General features: G+C 47.1%; 3 protein-coding genes and 5 non-coding genes across 10 annotated transcripts; 4 read left to right on the top strand and 4 right to left on the bottom strand.

Moving 5' to 3' along the window:
• The first annotated feature begins 423 nt into the window (after positions 1–423).
• On the top strand, positions 424–7498 carry Pu (GTP cyclohydrolase punch). Of its 3 annotated transcripts, none has more exons than XM_017237113.3 (5): positions 424–750; positions 4743–4952; positions 6117–6282; positions 6345–6461; positions 6694–7498. In XM_017237113.3, exons 1-5 carry the CDS (start codon positions 537–539, stop codon positions 6821–6823), a joined length of 837 nt encoding a protein of 278 aa, XP_017092602.1. In that variant the 5' UTR covers positions 424–536; the 3' UTR covers positions 6824–7498. The 3 variants fall into 3 exon arrangements, with proteins under 3 accessions (XP_017092602.1, XP_017092601.2, XP_017092600.2); XM_017237112.3 differs by lacking the exon at positions 424–750 and adding an exon at positions 3950–4424; XM_017237111.3 differs by lacking the exon at positions 424–750 and adding an exon at positions 3950–4472.
• LOC108122493 (uncharacterized) lies at positions 2709–3590 on the bottom strand. Its single transcript, XM_017237114.3, has 2 exons — positions 3157–3590; positions 2709–3103 (listed from the first exon to the last, which is right to left on the bottom strand). The coding sequence occupies exons 1-2, from the start codon at positions 3499–3501 to the stop codon at positions 2786–2788; spliced, it is 663 nt and encodes a 220-aa protein (XP_017092603.2). The 5' UTR covers positions 3502–3590; the 3' UTR covers positions 2709–2785.
• On the top strand, positions 5972–6043 carry TRNAW-CCA (transfer RNA tryptophan (anticodon CCA)). The gene has a single exon. It is a non-coding gene; the product is annotated as a tRNA-Trp (tRNA).
• TRNAG-GCC (transfer RNA glycine (anticodon GCC)) lies at positions 6516–6586 on the bottom strand. Its single transcript has one exon. It is a non-coding gene; the product is annotated as a tRNA-Gly (tRNA).
• Positions 7499–7542: 44 nt separating the features above from the next.
• On the bottom strand, positions 7543–7614 carry TRNAW-CCA (transfer RNA tryptophan (anticodon CCA)). The gene has a single exon. It is a non-coding gene; the product is annotated as a tRNA-Trp (tRNA).
• A 109-nt stretch (positions 7615–7723) lies between these two features.
• On the top strand, positions 7724–7794 carry TRNAG-GCC (transfer RNA glycine (anticodon GCC)). Its single transcript has one exon. It is a non-coding gene; the product is annotated as a tRNA-Gly (tRNA).
• A 265-nt stretch (positions 7795–8059) lies between these two features.
• Positions 8060–8131, bottom strand: TRNAW-CCA (transfer RNA tryptophan (anticodon CCA)). Its single transcript has one exon. It is a non-coding gene; the product is annotated as a tRNA-Trp (tRNA).
• Positions 8132–8344: 213 nt separating this feature from the next.
• On the top strand, positions 8345–15216 carry LOC108122475 (heterogeneous nuclear ribonucleoprotein U-like protein 2). Its single transcript, XM_017237076.3, has 10 exons — positions 8345–8781; positions 8962–9684; positions 9765–10604; positions 10663–11099; positions 11165–11293; positions 12483–12654; positions 13228–14084; positions 14143–14311; positions 14372–14448; positions 14505–15216. The coding sequence occupies exons 1-10, from the start codon at positions 8640–8642 to the stop codon at positions 14664–14666; spliced, it is 3708 nt and encodes a 1235-aa protein (XP_017092565.2). The 5' UTR covers positions 8345–8639; the 3' UTR covers positions 14667–15216.
• The last annotated feature ends 791 nt before the right edge of the window (positions 15217–16007 follow it).

The raw sequence follows: 16007 nt of genomic DNA, 5'->3' as shown, positions 1-16007 counted from the left end.
CTGAAACTTAAAAACTTAAGATATAGACAAGATATAGTACTACTTCCTATATAGATACATATATGGAATCTAAAGACAGATGTATAATACTCCATTGGAGAGTATCAAAAAAAATCAGAATGCTCCGATTCCGGTTTCCTGGAGTCCTCGCCTTTCTCGGAGCTCCAAACGCCGTAGAGCGTGTGGAAGGGGTTTGGGGGCGAACGGATTGGGGAAGCAAAAGCTTTGGAGCGGAGCCGAGAGCAATTACAGTTAGCGCCACTGCCACCACCACCACCACCACCACCACCAGCAGCACCGCCACCGCAACCATCTAAGCGAGATATAACTCGCGGGCGTTCGGGCTCGCTCTCTCGGCAGAACTTCGGGTAGATGCTTAGGAAAGTGAAGCAGTTAAATCAAAAACCAACGCGCCACCACTCGAAACTGCCAGTTCGAAAATCTCAACGCGATCGAACGCTAGCCACACCAAATATATAAATAACATATAAAATATATCCTTAGTCCAGCCGCCTAAAACAAATCAAATAATCGAAATGAAGCCCCAAACTAGTGAACAAAATGGCAGTGCCCAGAATGGAGACCCTGCCGCGGATGCTGCTTCCGTTGCCACTGAAGCGGCTGCCACGATCCCCACTGCCTCCGCCGATGTGGCGGTTGCCGGCGCCGTTGTTCCTGTCACGGGCGCCAAAAGTAGCCAGCAACTCAAACTGGAAATGCTCAACATGGAGCTGGCCAGCAACGGAAGCGGTGAGTGTCCAGGAAGAGTGAGAATTCCGGATTCCGGATAGCAATTCCTGATTCACAGTAGTTACTGCAGGTGCACAGGAAGTTTTTTCTCAAAAAGGTGTTATAGAATAGATATTCGTTTTTGAGATATATCTCCCTTTAAATCTTAAATCTTGTTAAAAAGAATAATGAACAATCATTTACAAAAACCAATTAAGCTTGAGAACGCTTTTAGATTAAAAAAAACCCATTTTGATATAAATATTATAAAATATTACCTCCATATTCCTTCGATTTTCATTAGTGAAGTTGATTTTTGAGTTATTTCCCCCTTTTTATGGCCAATTTTTTCAGATAGAATAGGTCTTAGGGCTGGGTATGTAACTCGGGTAATAGAAACCCCCTTCGATGCATTGCAATCTGGGCCATATATTGCATCACGCTGCCTGGCATGGATCGATTAAAAAATGAAATTCAATCAGATGCGCATAATGACCCGACTCTGATTTCCGGCGATGCTGGGCCGCATAAAATAATACCAGCCAGAGTCCCCGCACATAAGCCGCAGACTGAGAACTCGGATTTCTGGGGTACATCTATGCAAACCGCACATAGTGCCGGATAGTAGAGGAACGTACATAAATAAAGTGGTATCGGTATGGCACTGGACTGGCCTGCTCTGGCCTGGCCTGGCCTGGACTGAGCTTATTGACATTGACATTGAAAGATTTGCTTGGCACTTGGCGGATCCGATACAATCCGATCAGATTGGTAGATCCAGCGAGAGCAGAGTGTGCTGTGAGCATTAAACTCCTCAGCTGGTTGTGATGGTGGTCAGATATTTGGCCAGCAGTTCGGCAGGGGGGAGGGAGTGGGAGGGTACACAGACCTGAACTACTTTTTTGAAGGTTAAAAAAGTGTTTAATTGCGAGTACCAGCCCAGGCCAAACACGGCGCTCCACAACGGTTTCAATTCGTGGGCATTGCCGTTGGCCATTTTTTTCTTCAAAGTTTCTTCGATTGCCCCGCAAATCATATTGCGCTTGTGTCGGTGACTAATAAGTTAAAGCCGCGGCAGTACTTCACATTTGAGCGATTGCGGTCAATAAAAACGGATCGGACCGGACCGGACCGGGCCGAGTGACGGCTGAGAGCCTCACGGGTGTTTCGCCTTTAATTGAGGCATTTAAAAAATTCTCCGGTCAAATACCAAACGGTGACGGTGGCAACCCTGCCACCACGGAGTCCCCGCTCGATGACATTCCGTATTCCGTAATGCGTAATTGTGTCTAGAGTGCCAAAGAGAACACCTGCCCTATGGAAAATGTTAATAGTGTCTCAATTATATTACTTTTCAACAGGTATAACTAAAATACACAGAAAATACTATTTTATCAGTCTTTAAACTTAAAATAGTATTTTTTAAAAGCATTAGTTTAAATAGTTTTTACCTTAAGAGTCTTTTATTTTATATTTTAAAGATAGATATATATTTAGGGAGATACCACTGTGCTGGACACACTGCGTCATATGGATCAAAGTCTAAGCCATCTGCAGCTGGGCTTACTTTTACGTAAACTAACCCAGACAAGCAATTTCCCAATGATTTATTCTTTTTCTGCTGCTTCAGGAAATTCCCAACCTATGGAATCTAAAACAAAGACTCTACAGAGGTTATATTTTCAAAATTTGTTGTCTTGAAAAACATCTTTAAATCTTAAAAACGAGTCTCTCATTCAAACAAGCAGAGTTTTCGTCTAAGGTCGCAGTCCCTGGAGACATCAGAATCTTCGAATAATTTGCATGCTCCTCTTAAATCGGAATTGCATAAATGAATACATTGAACGATTTTAGGCAGACAATAATAATGAATAAGAGACTCCGTCCAGCTGGAGGTTAGACAACTGCGCAGGAAACCCCACAAGTTAGATGCTGTAGGGTTTCAGATGAAAAAGAAGAAAAAAAGTCCTTTTTGGGGATGCATGGGATCAGATTTATTTGTTACACTCCCCAAAGTATTTTTCCTTGGATGCCCTTTAGTAGCCAGTCCAGTCCCTCACATAATGGTCTCCTCCTCCAGCATGTATTCGGTAAGATCGGCCTCTCCGGTTACAATTGTTACCGGAACACGGTTCATCTGGGCGACCCGCTGACCTGGCCAGACCATCACGTCGCAGCAGTTGGTGAGAACCACCACGTTCGTGCTTGGCGTGGTGGTGCACATGAGATTACCGGACTTTTCCTGGTCGCAGTGGTTGAACTTGCGCCGGAAGCGGAACTTTACGGGCAACGAGTTGCCCATCACGCTTTCCTCGTCGAAATACGGCGGTAGAGCTTTGTTGAACACCGGATTTGTCATTGCCGGCTTGGTGAGCTGTCGATGAGAATAGTAAAAGGGAATAGAGTTAGTGACTTCACTTTACTCACCTCCTCGAGAACCACTGAAGTTGGAAGACGTCGACAGGGATCACAGTAGTCCGGTGCTGTAGCACCCTCTGGCGTTAGAGTTGCACATCCGTCCGGCTTTGGCTCCGGTACCGCAGATCCTTGCAGGCTGCCTCTTTTCACAATACCGTCGTCCTTCCCTTTGGTTGGTCTCTTCATGGGATCTTCGCCCCGATCGATGCACTGTTGCAGGAAGTCCTCTTCTATGTCGATCAGCCTCTTCACGGCGCAGTCTCGCTTCAGGAAATTCTTGATCACCGAGAGATCCCGGGGCACCGCACCAATGACATCGTAGTCGTCGCTACGCAATTTCATGCGGTGCGCCATGCTGCTGGGAGGGTAATCTAATCCGGGCGGGACTGGCCAAAAGGAAAATAACTTAAATTTTGCGAAGCTAGCTCCGGAAAGTATCCGGACTGGCTACGTTTTTTTAAGATGAATGCTGACAGCTGCCCCCAGGTTGAGTAGTTCTGGCGCCGTCTTTGAAGGATAAAGCAAATAACTGTTAGGGTGTCAAAGGAAGTGGTCCATCCACTTGATAGGCCATGAACATCCCTATTTTTGAATCCTGGAAAGCAACAAGTACTTGGGTCACAGTTTTACAGCCACTGGCCACAAAACTGTAGGCCTGCGCTCAGGCTTGGCTCCACTTCGCTCTATCTTGACCAATTATCTCCGAGCTGGAGCTTGCTGGTGGGGGGCAAGGTTGGGTGGAGCTTTCGAGCGCTCAAAGCTCGACGCGACAGGTTCTTATTGCCATCGCTGGCCACCCAGCGGAACAGTGGAACCCAACCACCCAGCGCGAAAAGTCCGACCACGACCAGCAGAAGTGAATAGAAATCCGAGTCAGGGGCCAAGTCAAAAGATTGTTTGTGCGAACCCAACAACGAGTCAGAGCGAGCCGTGTTCGAGTGGCAAATATACTTAAGTGCTTTCCGCGATGAGCTTCACCCGTCAGCTGTCCGAGATGAGCGCCAGCGAGCTGAACGACGCCATAGACGACACCAACTTCCCCCAGGCTCACATCCTGTCGCGTGGTCGCAACAACAGTGTCTGCTCAACAAGTAGCACCTCGGGCACCTCGTCGCTGGCGGACAGGGCCCAGACCCAGGCGCAACCGGAGGAGACAGCCGACCTTCCCGCAACTCCTGCCGAGGAGGTGGCTCCATCTACCCCAGCAACTCCTGCTACGGGCAATCAGCGTCCTCGCCTCATCCTAAAGATGAACGGCAGCAGTCCGGATAGTGATGGTACACAACCGAAAACACCAATGACACCGCGTACATCGACAACGCCAGGTAGCCCAGAGATTTAGAGATCTGGGGATGCAGGAGCAGTCAGTGGGTCGAGTGGGTGGGGGGCCAGAGAACTCTTTCAGCCGATAAGATGGCCGATTCCGCCTATCAGTGATATTTTGTTATGGTTCAGGGGGTCAAAGATGCGCCTCGATTTAGACAGTCATTTCGAATCACAAGCACACTCAACCACCGGAGGGCAATGCCTCCCTATCGCACCAACTAGCAACGATAATATAGTTTTAATGGATTCTATTCTATTCTGTTCTGTAGGCCACGAGAAGTGTACGTTCCACCACGACCTGGAGCTGGATCACAAGCCGCCTACTCGGGAGGCTCTCCTACCGGACATGGCCCGCTCCTACCGTCTGCTGTTGGGCGGCCTGGGCGAGAATCCCGACCGTCAGGGACTCATAAAGACGCCGGAGAGGGCAGCCAAGGCCATGCTGTTTTTCACCAAGGGCTACGACCAGAGTCTTGAGGGTAAGCACTTCTCTTTTCCAGCAATTAGCACCAGGTCACTGATCGATGGTGTGGCTCATCCAGCGGTTTGGGTTTCCCCGATGCGCGCAACTGAAACTAGTTCCCCGGGACGTGATTCATAGAGCACTTTGGTTTTATCGGGGGTTCCTGAGACTGCATTAGTCTAATTGCAATTGTAACTGCTTTTTTTTAGTGTTTACTACCCTAAAAGTAATGAAGAAATAAGGTATCTTTAGGACTAGGTTCTTAGGTTCTTTTATAGGGAATCTAACTAACATTTTTAGATATTTTGAAAGTAATATAGTTTTCTCAGAGTGTAGATAGTGTTTGCCTAGTTAGTCCCAATTATTTGGCCCGCATTTTCTCTACCAACGATTGCAATCGCATTTGAACTTGTCATGTAATCAATGCGAGCCATTTGAAAAACAAAACAGCATCGCGAATATGCGGCAAATACCCAGCCAACACCACACAACCGGTTGTTGTCCGAGAAATCAGGTTCTACAGTTTGTCAAATAAAATCGCATGTAAATTTAAGATCGACCACAACAACCGTCGCAAGTGTTGATGAAAGTGAATAGCCTTCGAAAAATAGAATGGCTTTGGATTGTGTTTAACCCAAAAGCGAGGAGAGCTCAAGACGTCACATCTAATCACCATGACTTGCCAATCTGGCATTGAGGGAGTATGGTCCAGAGCTTTCCGGGCTGTACATTAAAATTGGAAGAGTGAGAAAAAGTGGGTGGTTAAAAGGGGTGGTTGTGGAAGTGGGTGGTGGGCCTTTAAGCCAGGCTAGCATCTTAAGAGCAATCACATTTAAAGCGAGGGCGGTGAAAGCTCTCACTGCCACTCCTTGTCAAACCCCCTCCCCCTTCACCAGTCACACATGCTTACACTTAACATTCAGTTATGCAGCAAATAAATCTAACAATCTAACGAATGCGCGCCATAAATCACAAGCAGATACGGGTTTTAAGTGACTTTGTTTCTGTTGGGCATTCGACGGCAGCGAAAACAACGACTCCGTGGCGCAACGGTAGCGCGTCCGACTCCAGATCGGAAGGTTGCGTGTTCAAATCACGTCGGGGTCAAGTCACTGCAACATTTTTTTATTCCTTTATTTTTGATTTATTTTATTTATAAATAATTTTTTTTTTTTTTCAGATGTCCTTAACGGCGCAGTCTTTGACGAGGATCACGATGAAATGGTCGTTGTTAAAGACATTGAAATGTTTTCCATGTGCGAGCACCATTTGGTGCCTTTCTATGGCAAGGTTTCGATCGGTTATTTGCCTTGCAACAAGATTCTGGGGCTTAGTAAACTAGCACGGTATGGCCAAAAGTGGAAAAAAGTGTAAACCTTGTGCTCAAATAATTATTATTTTCCTATAGAATTGTGGAAATCTTTTCTCGACGACTACAAGTACAGGAGCGCTTGACAAAACAGATTGCCGTGGCAGTAACTCAAGCCGTGCAACCGGCGGGTGTTGCTGTTGTCGTGGAAGGAGTGTAAGTATTATATTTAATTTATATAAAATAAAAATAAAGTAAAAAAATGTGGCTTGCATCGGCCGGGAATCGAACCCGGGCCGCCCGCGTGGCAGGCGAGCATTCTACCACTGAACCACCGATGCTTGTGTTCGACGATCACTCAATGGCGTACAACAGCATATTCATAAATTTTTATTTGAAAAAATATTAATTTTAATAGAATATTTTTACTTTTTAACTTAATTTACAGACATATGTGCATGGTGATGCGTGGAGTCCAGAAAATCAACAGCAAAACTGTAACCTCAACTATGCTGGGAGTGTTCCGGGACGATCCTAAGACCCGCGAGGAGTTCCTCAACTTAGTCAATAGCAAATAGGATGGAGGCCTAGGATCGAATGAATACATAAAAGCAACTAAACCCTTATTTTTGGAGGCGCATATACAAACAGAAACGAAGAATTGAAACGAAACAAAGGGTCCAATAGATTATGTGTTTTTAGATTTGATTTTCTTTAGTTAGGGCAAATTTTTGCAGCCATTTTCCATGTTGATTTTTATGAAAATTGTTAAAAAATTCTGTTGGCATATTCATGTTTACATTGAAGCGAGTGCAGCGAGTAATGAGTAGGGAAGCGATGAGGACGTGAATTGAATTTGGGTGATGGGTAGTTTTATTTCCAATTTTATATACATTTTATGGCACTTAATGAAAGTTTATGCAACTTTTACATTCGAGAAATGCATTGTGCAATAAGGGAACAACTGATAATAAATCAAAGCAAACCGATTAGGGAATTTACAACATAGTAAAAATTAATCGAATATATACAGAAACTATATCTACCTATATTCATGTACCTACACTGCATACAAGATACATACTTATATAAATATTTAAATTGATATTAAAGCCAATCCCGCGACTGGCCAAGACACACGATTTTAAATGTTGAATTTGATGTATGCTTAATAAGTTAATGTTGTTGCTTGTAGTGAACCGAAATTGCTTATAAATTAAAAAATAAATTATGTATTTAAATATTGTTGAAAATACTTGTTTTAATACAAAAACATAAAAAAAAAGTATGCTTCATATGACCCCGACGTGATTTGAACACGCAACCTTCCGATCTGGAGTCGGACGCGCTACCGTTGCGCCACGGAGTCCAGCTGGGGGGAGGGTCCCCATAGACCGGAATGCCCCCAACGCAACAGGTTGTTGCAGAATTTTTGGGGTTCAGGCAGTAACAGCTATTTTTACGGGTGACGTTCAAAAGCATCGGTGGTTCAGTGGTAGAATGCTCGCCTGCCACGCGGGCGGCCCGGGTTCGATTCCCGGCCGATGCAAAATAACTTTTTTGTATTTTTTTAAAATATTTTATCTGTTGAGGTATTTGTGCTATCTAAAATATACAAAACTATTCATTACTACATTTTTTAATATATTTAACTTAAACAGAGAACAGAAAATAGATTCCCCTTTTGCCGAACAAATTCTTTGACTGTCAATTCTTTGGATGGTGTCATAAAGACTTTTAATAAAATTTACCTTATTAAAAAATGTTTTAAAATAAAAAAATATATATTTTAAACAAAAAAGATTTCACACATTTGACCCCGACGTGATTTGAACACGCAACCTTCCGATCTGGAGTCGGACGCGCTACCGTTGCGCCACGGAGTCTGCTGGTTAGGTGCTTCTATTTTACCATATAGATACACACGCACTTGAGCACCATCTAGTGGTGGCATTTATCGTTTTTCTAAAGACCTGGCCACGTGTTTCCTACGTGCAGTTTAGATCATTTAGTACCTAAAAGAGCGGCTTTGCCGGAACGTTAGTCTGGCAACGCTGCGATCTAAAGGAAAGTTTACAGCACTGTCGGTTCTACGGTCATACTTTTTTTCATCGCAGCCAACTTCAACTCAACGCGTCGGTATAAAATTTCGGGGGCCATTATTTATTTGCAACTAATGCGAATGTAAAAGTGAAGTGATTTAAAGACGCAAGCTCGGTGCTAGCAAGTAGTTGTACTATCGTTTTGACATTAACCCAGTGCGTGTGCTGTTTTGTAGAAAGCGCATATTAGTTTCGCACATTTTTCCTGTTTTTTTTCGCTTCATCTTGCACTGGTGTGAGCGATAGTGTGACTGTGTAGATCTGCCGCCAATCCTAAGCCGAAGCGGATAAAATGGATGTGGCGAAATTGGAGAAGATGAAGGTGGTGGACCTTCGAAACGAGCTCCAGTCGCGCGGTTTGGATACCAAGGGAGTCAAAGCAGTGCTCATCGAGCGCCTGCGAGCTCATGTGGAAGGTGGTGCCGGCGAAGGAGGTGAGTTTGTGTGTATGCGTCATGGCTGTAGTATGTGTGGCTTGCCGCCTTCGATGCCGTTGTATGTGTATTTGTGGGTGCGTGCAGCTCGGCTTGAATTAGTTGTAAATTTTGCTTACATAATGCGACATTATTAGATTACATGCTTGCATTCCCTTCTATTTTCCTTCCCGCCACCAGATGGCATGCCGGTCACGCCTAGCCGTCGCCAGAGACGTACCCGATCGATGTCCCGCTCGCCCTCGCCTGTGGGAGCTGCCCCGGTCGCCGCTGAATCGGCTCTCGAAACCTTGGAAGAGGAGGATCAGCCGGAAGAGCCTGCTGCAGAGGCTCACTCAGAGCCTGAGGCCGAACCAGAACCTGAGCAAGAACCGGAGCAGGAACCAGAGCCGGAACCAGAACCAGAATCGGAGCCCAGCGTGCCGGAAGCAGAAAAGGCCGAAGACACCGGCGAAAGTCAGGCAGACTACCAACAGGAATCGCCTCAGGAGGATGAGGCATCCGAACAGGAAACCGTAGATGCACCAGGCCAGGATGCTGATGTTCGCATGGAGGAGGCCAATGACAATGGAGACGAGAAACAGCAGGAACAGAGCGATTCGAACACAGTCGAGGAGCCCCAAGAAAATGGAAACAGCCAGAAAATGGACGTCGACGAGGAGCCGGCTGCTCCCCCAGCAGAGGGAGACGGTGCCGAAGTCGCTGAGAAGTCGGAGGAGCAGACTCAAGAGCGCCGCAAGCGGTCACACAGCCGTTCCCGCTCCCGTTCGCGCAGTGGCAGTCGCTCGCCGAAGCAGCGCACCAGTGTAAGCGACAAGCGCGACTCCAAGGCAGCTGCTGAGGAGCGTACTGTACCCGAGGACGAGCCCGCCATTGAGGAAAACAAAGTGGGACTCAGCTGGGGTAGGTGGATTCAAAAGATTTTTGTTTATTCCTATCTTGAAAACCAATTTGGGGCTTATCCTTGTCCATTTCCGTTTTAGTGGACTCCGATCTGCATCTGCGTATCGATCCGACCACGTTCACCTCCGCCAAGCCTCTGTCATCGGAGATATACTCACTTATTTGGTCCGGAGCCCGCGCCAATTTCGGAGTGCGTGAGGGCAAGGTGTGCTACGAAGTGCGCCTGTCGGAAGAGTCACAGCCAGAGAATTCGCACCACTTCCGCGATGAGCCTCATGTCCGAGGCTTCCGCGTAGGCTTTTCCACGTCCAAGAGCTCGCTGTTGCTGGGCGAGGCCGAACATTCCTTTGGGTACTGTGAGACCGGCCGGAAGGCCAACCAAGGTGAGTTTACAGACTACGGCAAGCCCTTCCAGCTGGACGACGTGGTCGGCTGCTATTTGGACTTGGAAAGCGAGCCGTGCACCATTCAGTACACCCTGAACGGGGAAGATCTTGGCGTGGCTTTCGAGTTCGAGAAGAGCATCCTGGGCGAAGAGCTAGCCCTCTTTCCGCACATCCTTACCAAGGGCTACGAGTTTTCGGTCAACTTCTCCGACACCGAGCAGTTGCTGGTGAATGCCGAGAGACCGACGCGCAAGCGCCGTAAGCCCCGCAAGGAGGAGGACAAGGACGACGATAAGGATGACAACGATGGCGAGAAATGGAAGGTCTTGGACGAGGCCACCGCCGACGACGATGAGGTCGAGAAGAAGGACGACGACGCTAAAGAAGAGCAGCCCCAAGAGGAAGGCCCGAAGGCCGAGAAATCCGAGGAGGAAGAAGCCAGCTCCAAAATGGAAACAGAAGCTGAGAGCGAGGAAAAGCCAAGTGCCGAGGATTCCGAGCCAAAGGAAGAAGCTACCAAAGCTCCGGAAACTGGTAAGTGTGGATAGCACCTCCTCACTTCAGATAATCCTAATTTATGATCATTTTTCAGATGAAAGCTCGGCCGTTTCTAATGGCAATGCTGCCGCAGAGAAGGCCAATGATGAAAAGCCCACCGAGGCGTCCGCGACCGCTAATGAGGATGACGAGGATGGTCCGTCTCCCAACAAACGTCCCAAGACCGACGGCGATGTGGAGAAGGAGAAGGAAAAGGACAAGTCCCAGACCGACGACGAGTACGAAGAAGTGGTGCCCGAGCCAAGGGAAACCGCCGCCTTGCTGGAGGGCTATGTTCTGATCGGACTGGTCGAAGTGGAGAAGCTAGTGGCCGGTCCTCAGCGTGCCGAGTCCCGCAAGGAGTGCGAGGTGATTCTGTTGGTTGGCTTGCCCGGAGCCGGCAAAACCCACTGGACTTTGAAACACATCACTGAAAATCCAGACAAGCGTTACGATGTTATTGGACCCGACGCGTTTATCGCCAGGATGACAGTGAGTAGCATGGTCAGTAGAATGGTCGGTGGTATCTAATGAACTGTGGTGTCTATATATTCCAGATCGACGGTGCTTCCCGTAAAACGGTGCACAAGGGACGATGGGATAAGGTTTACGAGACGTGCCTAAACAGTCTTGGAGCTCTGGAAGACATCGCCATGAAGCGGCGTCGCAATTTCATACTTGACCAGGTAAAACATATACGAATGACCCTTACACACACACAGAAACACAAACACACACACACAACACGCACACACACACTCCAGATAAGACTGTGAACGAACTAGAACCAAACACAAGAAAACGAACAAGCGAGAACCTTACGTTAATGATGACTGGCTGGCCCCCACTCCCAGCCGGGGCTGATCCCTCCCGAAGGGGGATAAGCTCCTGCCAGCAGAGGTGCAATTGATTTGCCCTCTATTTCTGTTTTATTTTGTACATTTGAGTATGCATTTATTGGTCATTGCCCGAACGAACAGTAGAGATCCAAAGTGCCCAGGGGCGCCAACTTGCCAAGTGGCTGGCAGGTACGTCCTATCTGTAAGTCGATCCGATAATTAGAGAGCTAAGATCGAGGCAGTAAGTATCGGTGGCGTAATTCGTAAGCTAAGATTAGGGGGTGGGGTAAGAGAAATGAGAATGGATGTGAATATGGCATTGGAGAAAGATGAGTGAGTGTAATGGAATGGAATGGAGTGGAGTGGAGTTATGTGGCGATGAAATGCAGAGAGAGGAGCGAGCGGCAAGGAAGCCACTGTAAGTAGAAAAACACAAATCCGATCGACGAGTCGTTCGCTACAATCTAATCACATATACGTATTAGTATCTACTATCTCTACTCTTGATCTCTCTCTAAATGCCAACTATCTCATATATATATGTGTATCTACAGAGAGCTATGCGATGCTACAGCCTACAGCCTAGTCAAGCCAACAGCAGCCACAACATCTTTTTACCCATTCTATATAAATAAAATATTAAGTCATCTGTTATTAGTTGCGGCCAGGTTAGAATATAACCGAGGCCTTTAGGTATATTATGATGGCGTGCTATCCACCCTCTGGGTTTGGGGGTGGATGCCGTCCAGGTGAAACCAGGTATGTGTTAGCTATTAAGTGTAAACTCGATGCGACGGGGTCTACATTGTCTGCACCGGCTATCGGGCTAATCCGGCCGGAGTCATCAACGTGTTTCTCAAAGGGCTTGCTATCCGTTCACGGTTACCGGTTCACGGTTCACGGACCATCTTAAACCACAACTACCACCCAACTAAACAACAACTGGCAGACAACAATATCTCAACCCACCCATCCAAAAATGCAACCAATCCAACCAACCAACCAACCAACCAACCGATCAACTGTATTCTTGTAGACCAATGTATATGCCTCGGCCCAGCGACGTAAAATGAAGGGGTTTAGCGACTTCAAGCGCATTGCAGTCGTGTGCGTTCCCAGCGAAGATGAGTTGAAACGTCGCATCGCCGAAAAAGAGGAAAAGGGGAATGCTTTTACAGTTAAAGAATCAACAATTAATAACTTACGAGGTAAATATTGTTCACCACAACAAGCAACGAAATGAAAACATATCCAGAATAATGTACTATACGTTTGTTAAATTATGTTCTACCTATCTAAATAAGGAAGACATATGTACAATGTAACAACCAAACAAAAAAAAAAAAAACAAAATAATAATCCTTAAAAACGTTATGTAAAGTATTTAGATTTAAGCAGCTGCACTTTATGTATCTGTACGTAATTTAATTGTAAGCCTTTCAAGATATCTCATTATTTTACGATTATTATTTCCATTGCTCATTAACTTATACTCTAGTCCCACGACTCTTCATTATCCTGGCAACTGGATTCTTGGCACTTAACTGCCTTTGAACCTCCATTACTTCAGATAACTTCATTCATACCCATTGGCCACTCCACGTGAGCCACCACTTCCCTGACATTCTCCGTAGAGTAGCTTTAACAGTCCAGCACCCAGTTGCCGACCATTGCCCCGACCTGTCCCCCACCTGGCCCTACTTTTTATCTAATTGTAACATTGATATTTGATTTTAATGGTGAAGCCATGTATTCATGCCAAGTACGCACTCTTTTTGCAGCCAACTTCACATTGCCATCGCTGGAGTTTGGCTGGTTTGATGACATAAACTACACCGAGCTGACCGGCGATGAGGCCAAGAGCGAGGTCAAGCGCTACAACGAGAAGGGCAAGAAGGCCATCGACGCCGACAGGTCGCGGGACAAGCGCTCCAGGGGCGGTCGCGACAACTATCGACGCGACGACCGCAACCGAAGTCGCTACAACGATGACCGTCGTCGTGATTACGGCGGCCAGCGCCACGACAGTCGATGGAGCGATAACCGGCGCGGGGGTGGCTACTCCAGCAACAGCGGCGGAGGCGGCAGCCGTGGATACGACAACCGTCGCAGCTACAACAGCGGCGGTGGCGGTCAGAACTGGATGCAGAACAACCGACGAAGTGGCTACGAGGACCGCGGCTACGGTGGAGGCAGCGGCGGCGGCGGAGGCGGCAGTCGAGGCTATGACAACCGGAACCGCGGTTACGGCGGTGGTGGTGGCGGCGGCGGCGGCGGAAGCGGCAGCCAGCAGAATTGGATGCAAGGCGGAGGAGGCGGCAACCGTCGCAGCGGGTATGACGATCGCGGCTACGGCAGCTCGCGGGACTACAGAGACCGGGACCGCGGTAACGACCGCAGTCGAATGGGCAGTAACGACCGCAACCGGGGCAGCAGCCAGAGCAGTTACCGCTCGGGAGGCAGTGCTCATCAACAACGGGATTTTCGGCCTGGCCACCGCGACACCAAAGAAGATAGTCGCGGTGGCTATGAGCGATCGGCTGGTCAATCGCTGCCCAAGTACGGTAATAACTCGGCTGCCGGCGGTGGCTACGAACAATACAAACAGCAGACAGGTGGAGCGACCGGCGGAGGCAAGGTAAGTACCGGTTACTATTATTGTAGTGGAGTTCAACTAATAGATGTACAACTTGCAGTCCTCCCTGAGCGGTAAGTGGAGCACGTATGCCCAGCACCAGCCGCAACAGGCACAGCAACACCAGCAGACGAGCGCCTGGCAGACGCAACAGCAGGCGCAACCGTACCAGCAGCAGCAGCAACAGTCCGCCGGCCAGCAGCAGTATTGGGGCTATAATCAAATGCAAGGTGAGCGCCAAGAAACTATATTTTCATCCTGGAACAAGTCATCTAACAAACTGATTACAGCTGGTTATGGAAACCAACAACCACAACAGGCCTGGCAGGGAGCTGATCAGCAACAGCAGTGGATGTCCTGGTGGCAGGTATGGAGGCTTTTTGGATGAACTGATTGAAAAACCTAACCATTGATTCCTTGCAGCAACAGCAACAGGGCACCGGGGGCTCGGCAGGCAGCAATGCCGGCGGCGGAGCGAGTGTGAATGTGGGTGGCGCTGCTGGCAATGATGGCGGTGCCTCCAATCACTATTGGTCTCAATATTCATACTCTACGCAGTCCAATGCAGGCTCCGACAAAAAGTAGAGTGTGCTCTTCACCTCCCCCCCCCTGTTCAGTCAACACCGCAGCATTCTCAAGAAAGTGCGAACCACAAACCGGAACTACATTTTATAAAATAGTTTTAAAAATTAACAAACAGTAAAAACAAGAATTAACCTAGTTTAGCCAGTCTTAGGCGTTTGGACTATTGTGCGAGTCCAGGCCGAACACCCACTTGGAGGGCCACCGCTCCCTCAACCACATTATTGCGTAACTAAAAATGCATCTTTTAGAACAGAGTACCAGCGGCAAGTAGGAAGCAGATTGTGAGAAAAGCTTCACTTGCAACAGAACAACTGGCGGGCAACAGTAATGATTTGTTTTTCATTTTCCAAAGGCATTTCTATATTCGACTGCGACATAGCTATAGCTCCAACATCGGTCTATCATTTGGCATTATCTATCTAGGCAGTACAATTTGTTTTTAAACGGTTATTATAATTATTGTTTTTTATTTTACAACAAACGCAAACAGTTGGAAGACAGAATTAGACAGAGACTTTAACAAATAAATTTAATAACATTGAAAAATTAATAGCAACCTGTTTTTGACTTGGGATTTTTCTGATGGAGCCCCTTGGGAAATCCCAGATTTCCACTTTGGCCCCAAACCAAGTCCATATCTTGGCCAATTCTTATCCGATCCTTGAGAGGGATACCTTGATCGATTTGTAGCTCCATTTTCTTTCAATCTGCATCAAAACATTGATACAAAATTTTTGATCCCGATTTTTCAAATTTTTCTGATGGAACCCCTTGGGAAATCCCCGATTTCCACTTTTGCCCCAAACCAAGTCCATATCTTGGCCAATTCTTATCCGATCCTTGAGAGGGATACCTTGATCGATTTGTAGCTCCATTTTCTTTCAATCTGCATCAAAACATGGACACAAAATTTTTGATCCCGATTTTTCAAATTTTTCTGATGGAACCCCTTGGGGAAATCCCCGATTTTCTCTTTTGCCCCAAACCAAGTCCATATCTTGGCCAATTTCCATCCGATCCTTGAGAGGGATACCTTGATCGATTTGTAGCTCCATTTTCTTTCAATCTGCATCAAAACCTTGATACAAAATTTTTGACCCCGATTTTTCAAATTTTTCGGATGGAACCCCTTGGGAAATCCCCGATTTCCACTTTTGCCCCAAACCAAGTCATATCTTGGCCAATTCTTATCCGATCCTTGCGAGGGATACCTTGATCGGTTTGTAGCTCCATTTTCTTTCAATCTGCATCAAAACATGGACACAAAATTTTTGATCCCGATTTTTCAAATTTTTCTGATGGAACCCCTTGGGGAAATCCCCGATTTTCTCTTTTGCCCCA

This window comes from Drosophila bipectinata, chromosome 2R (assembly GCF_030179905.1).
Source record: "Drosophila bipectinata strain 14024-0381.07 chromosome 2R, DbipHiC1v2, whole genome shotgun sequence".
Classification (NCBI taxonomy): domain Eukaryota; kingdom Metazoa; phylum Arthropoda; class Insecta; order Diptera; family Drosophilidae; genus Drosophila; species Drosophila bipectinata.
The sequence above is the reverse complement of the archived record's forward strand: the minus strand, read 5'-3'. Positions and strand labels throughout refer to the sequence as shown.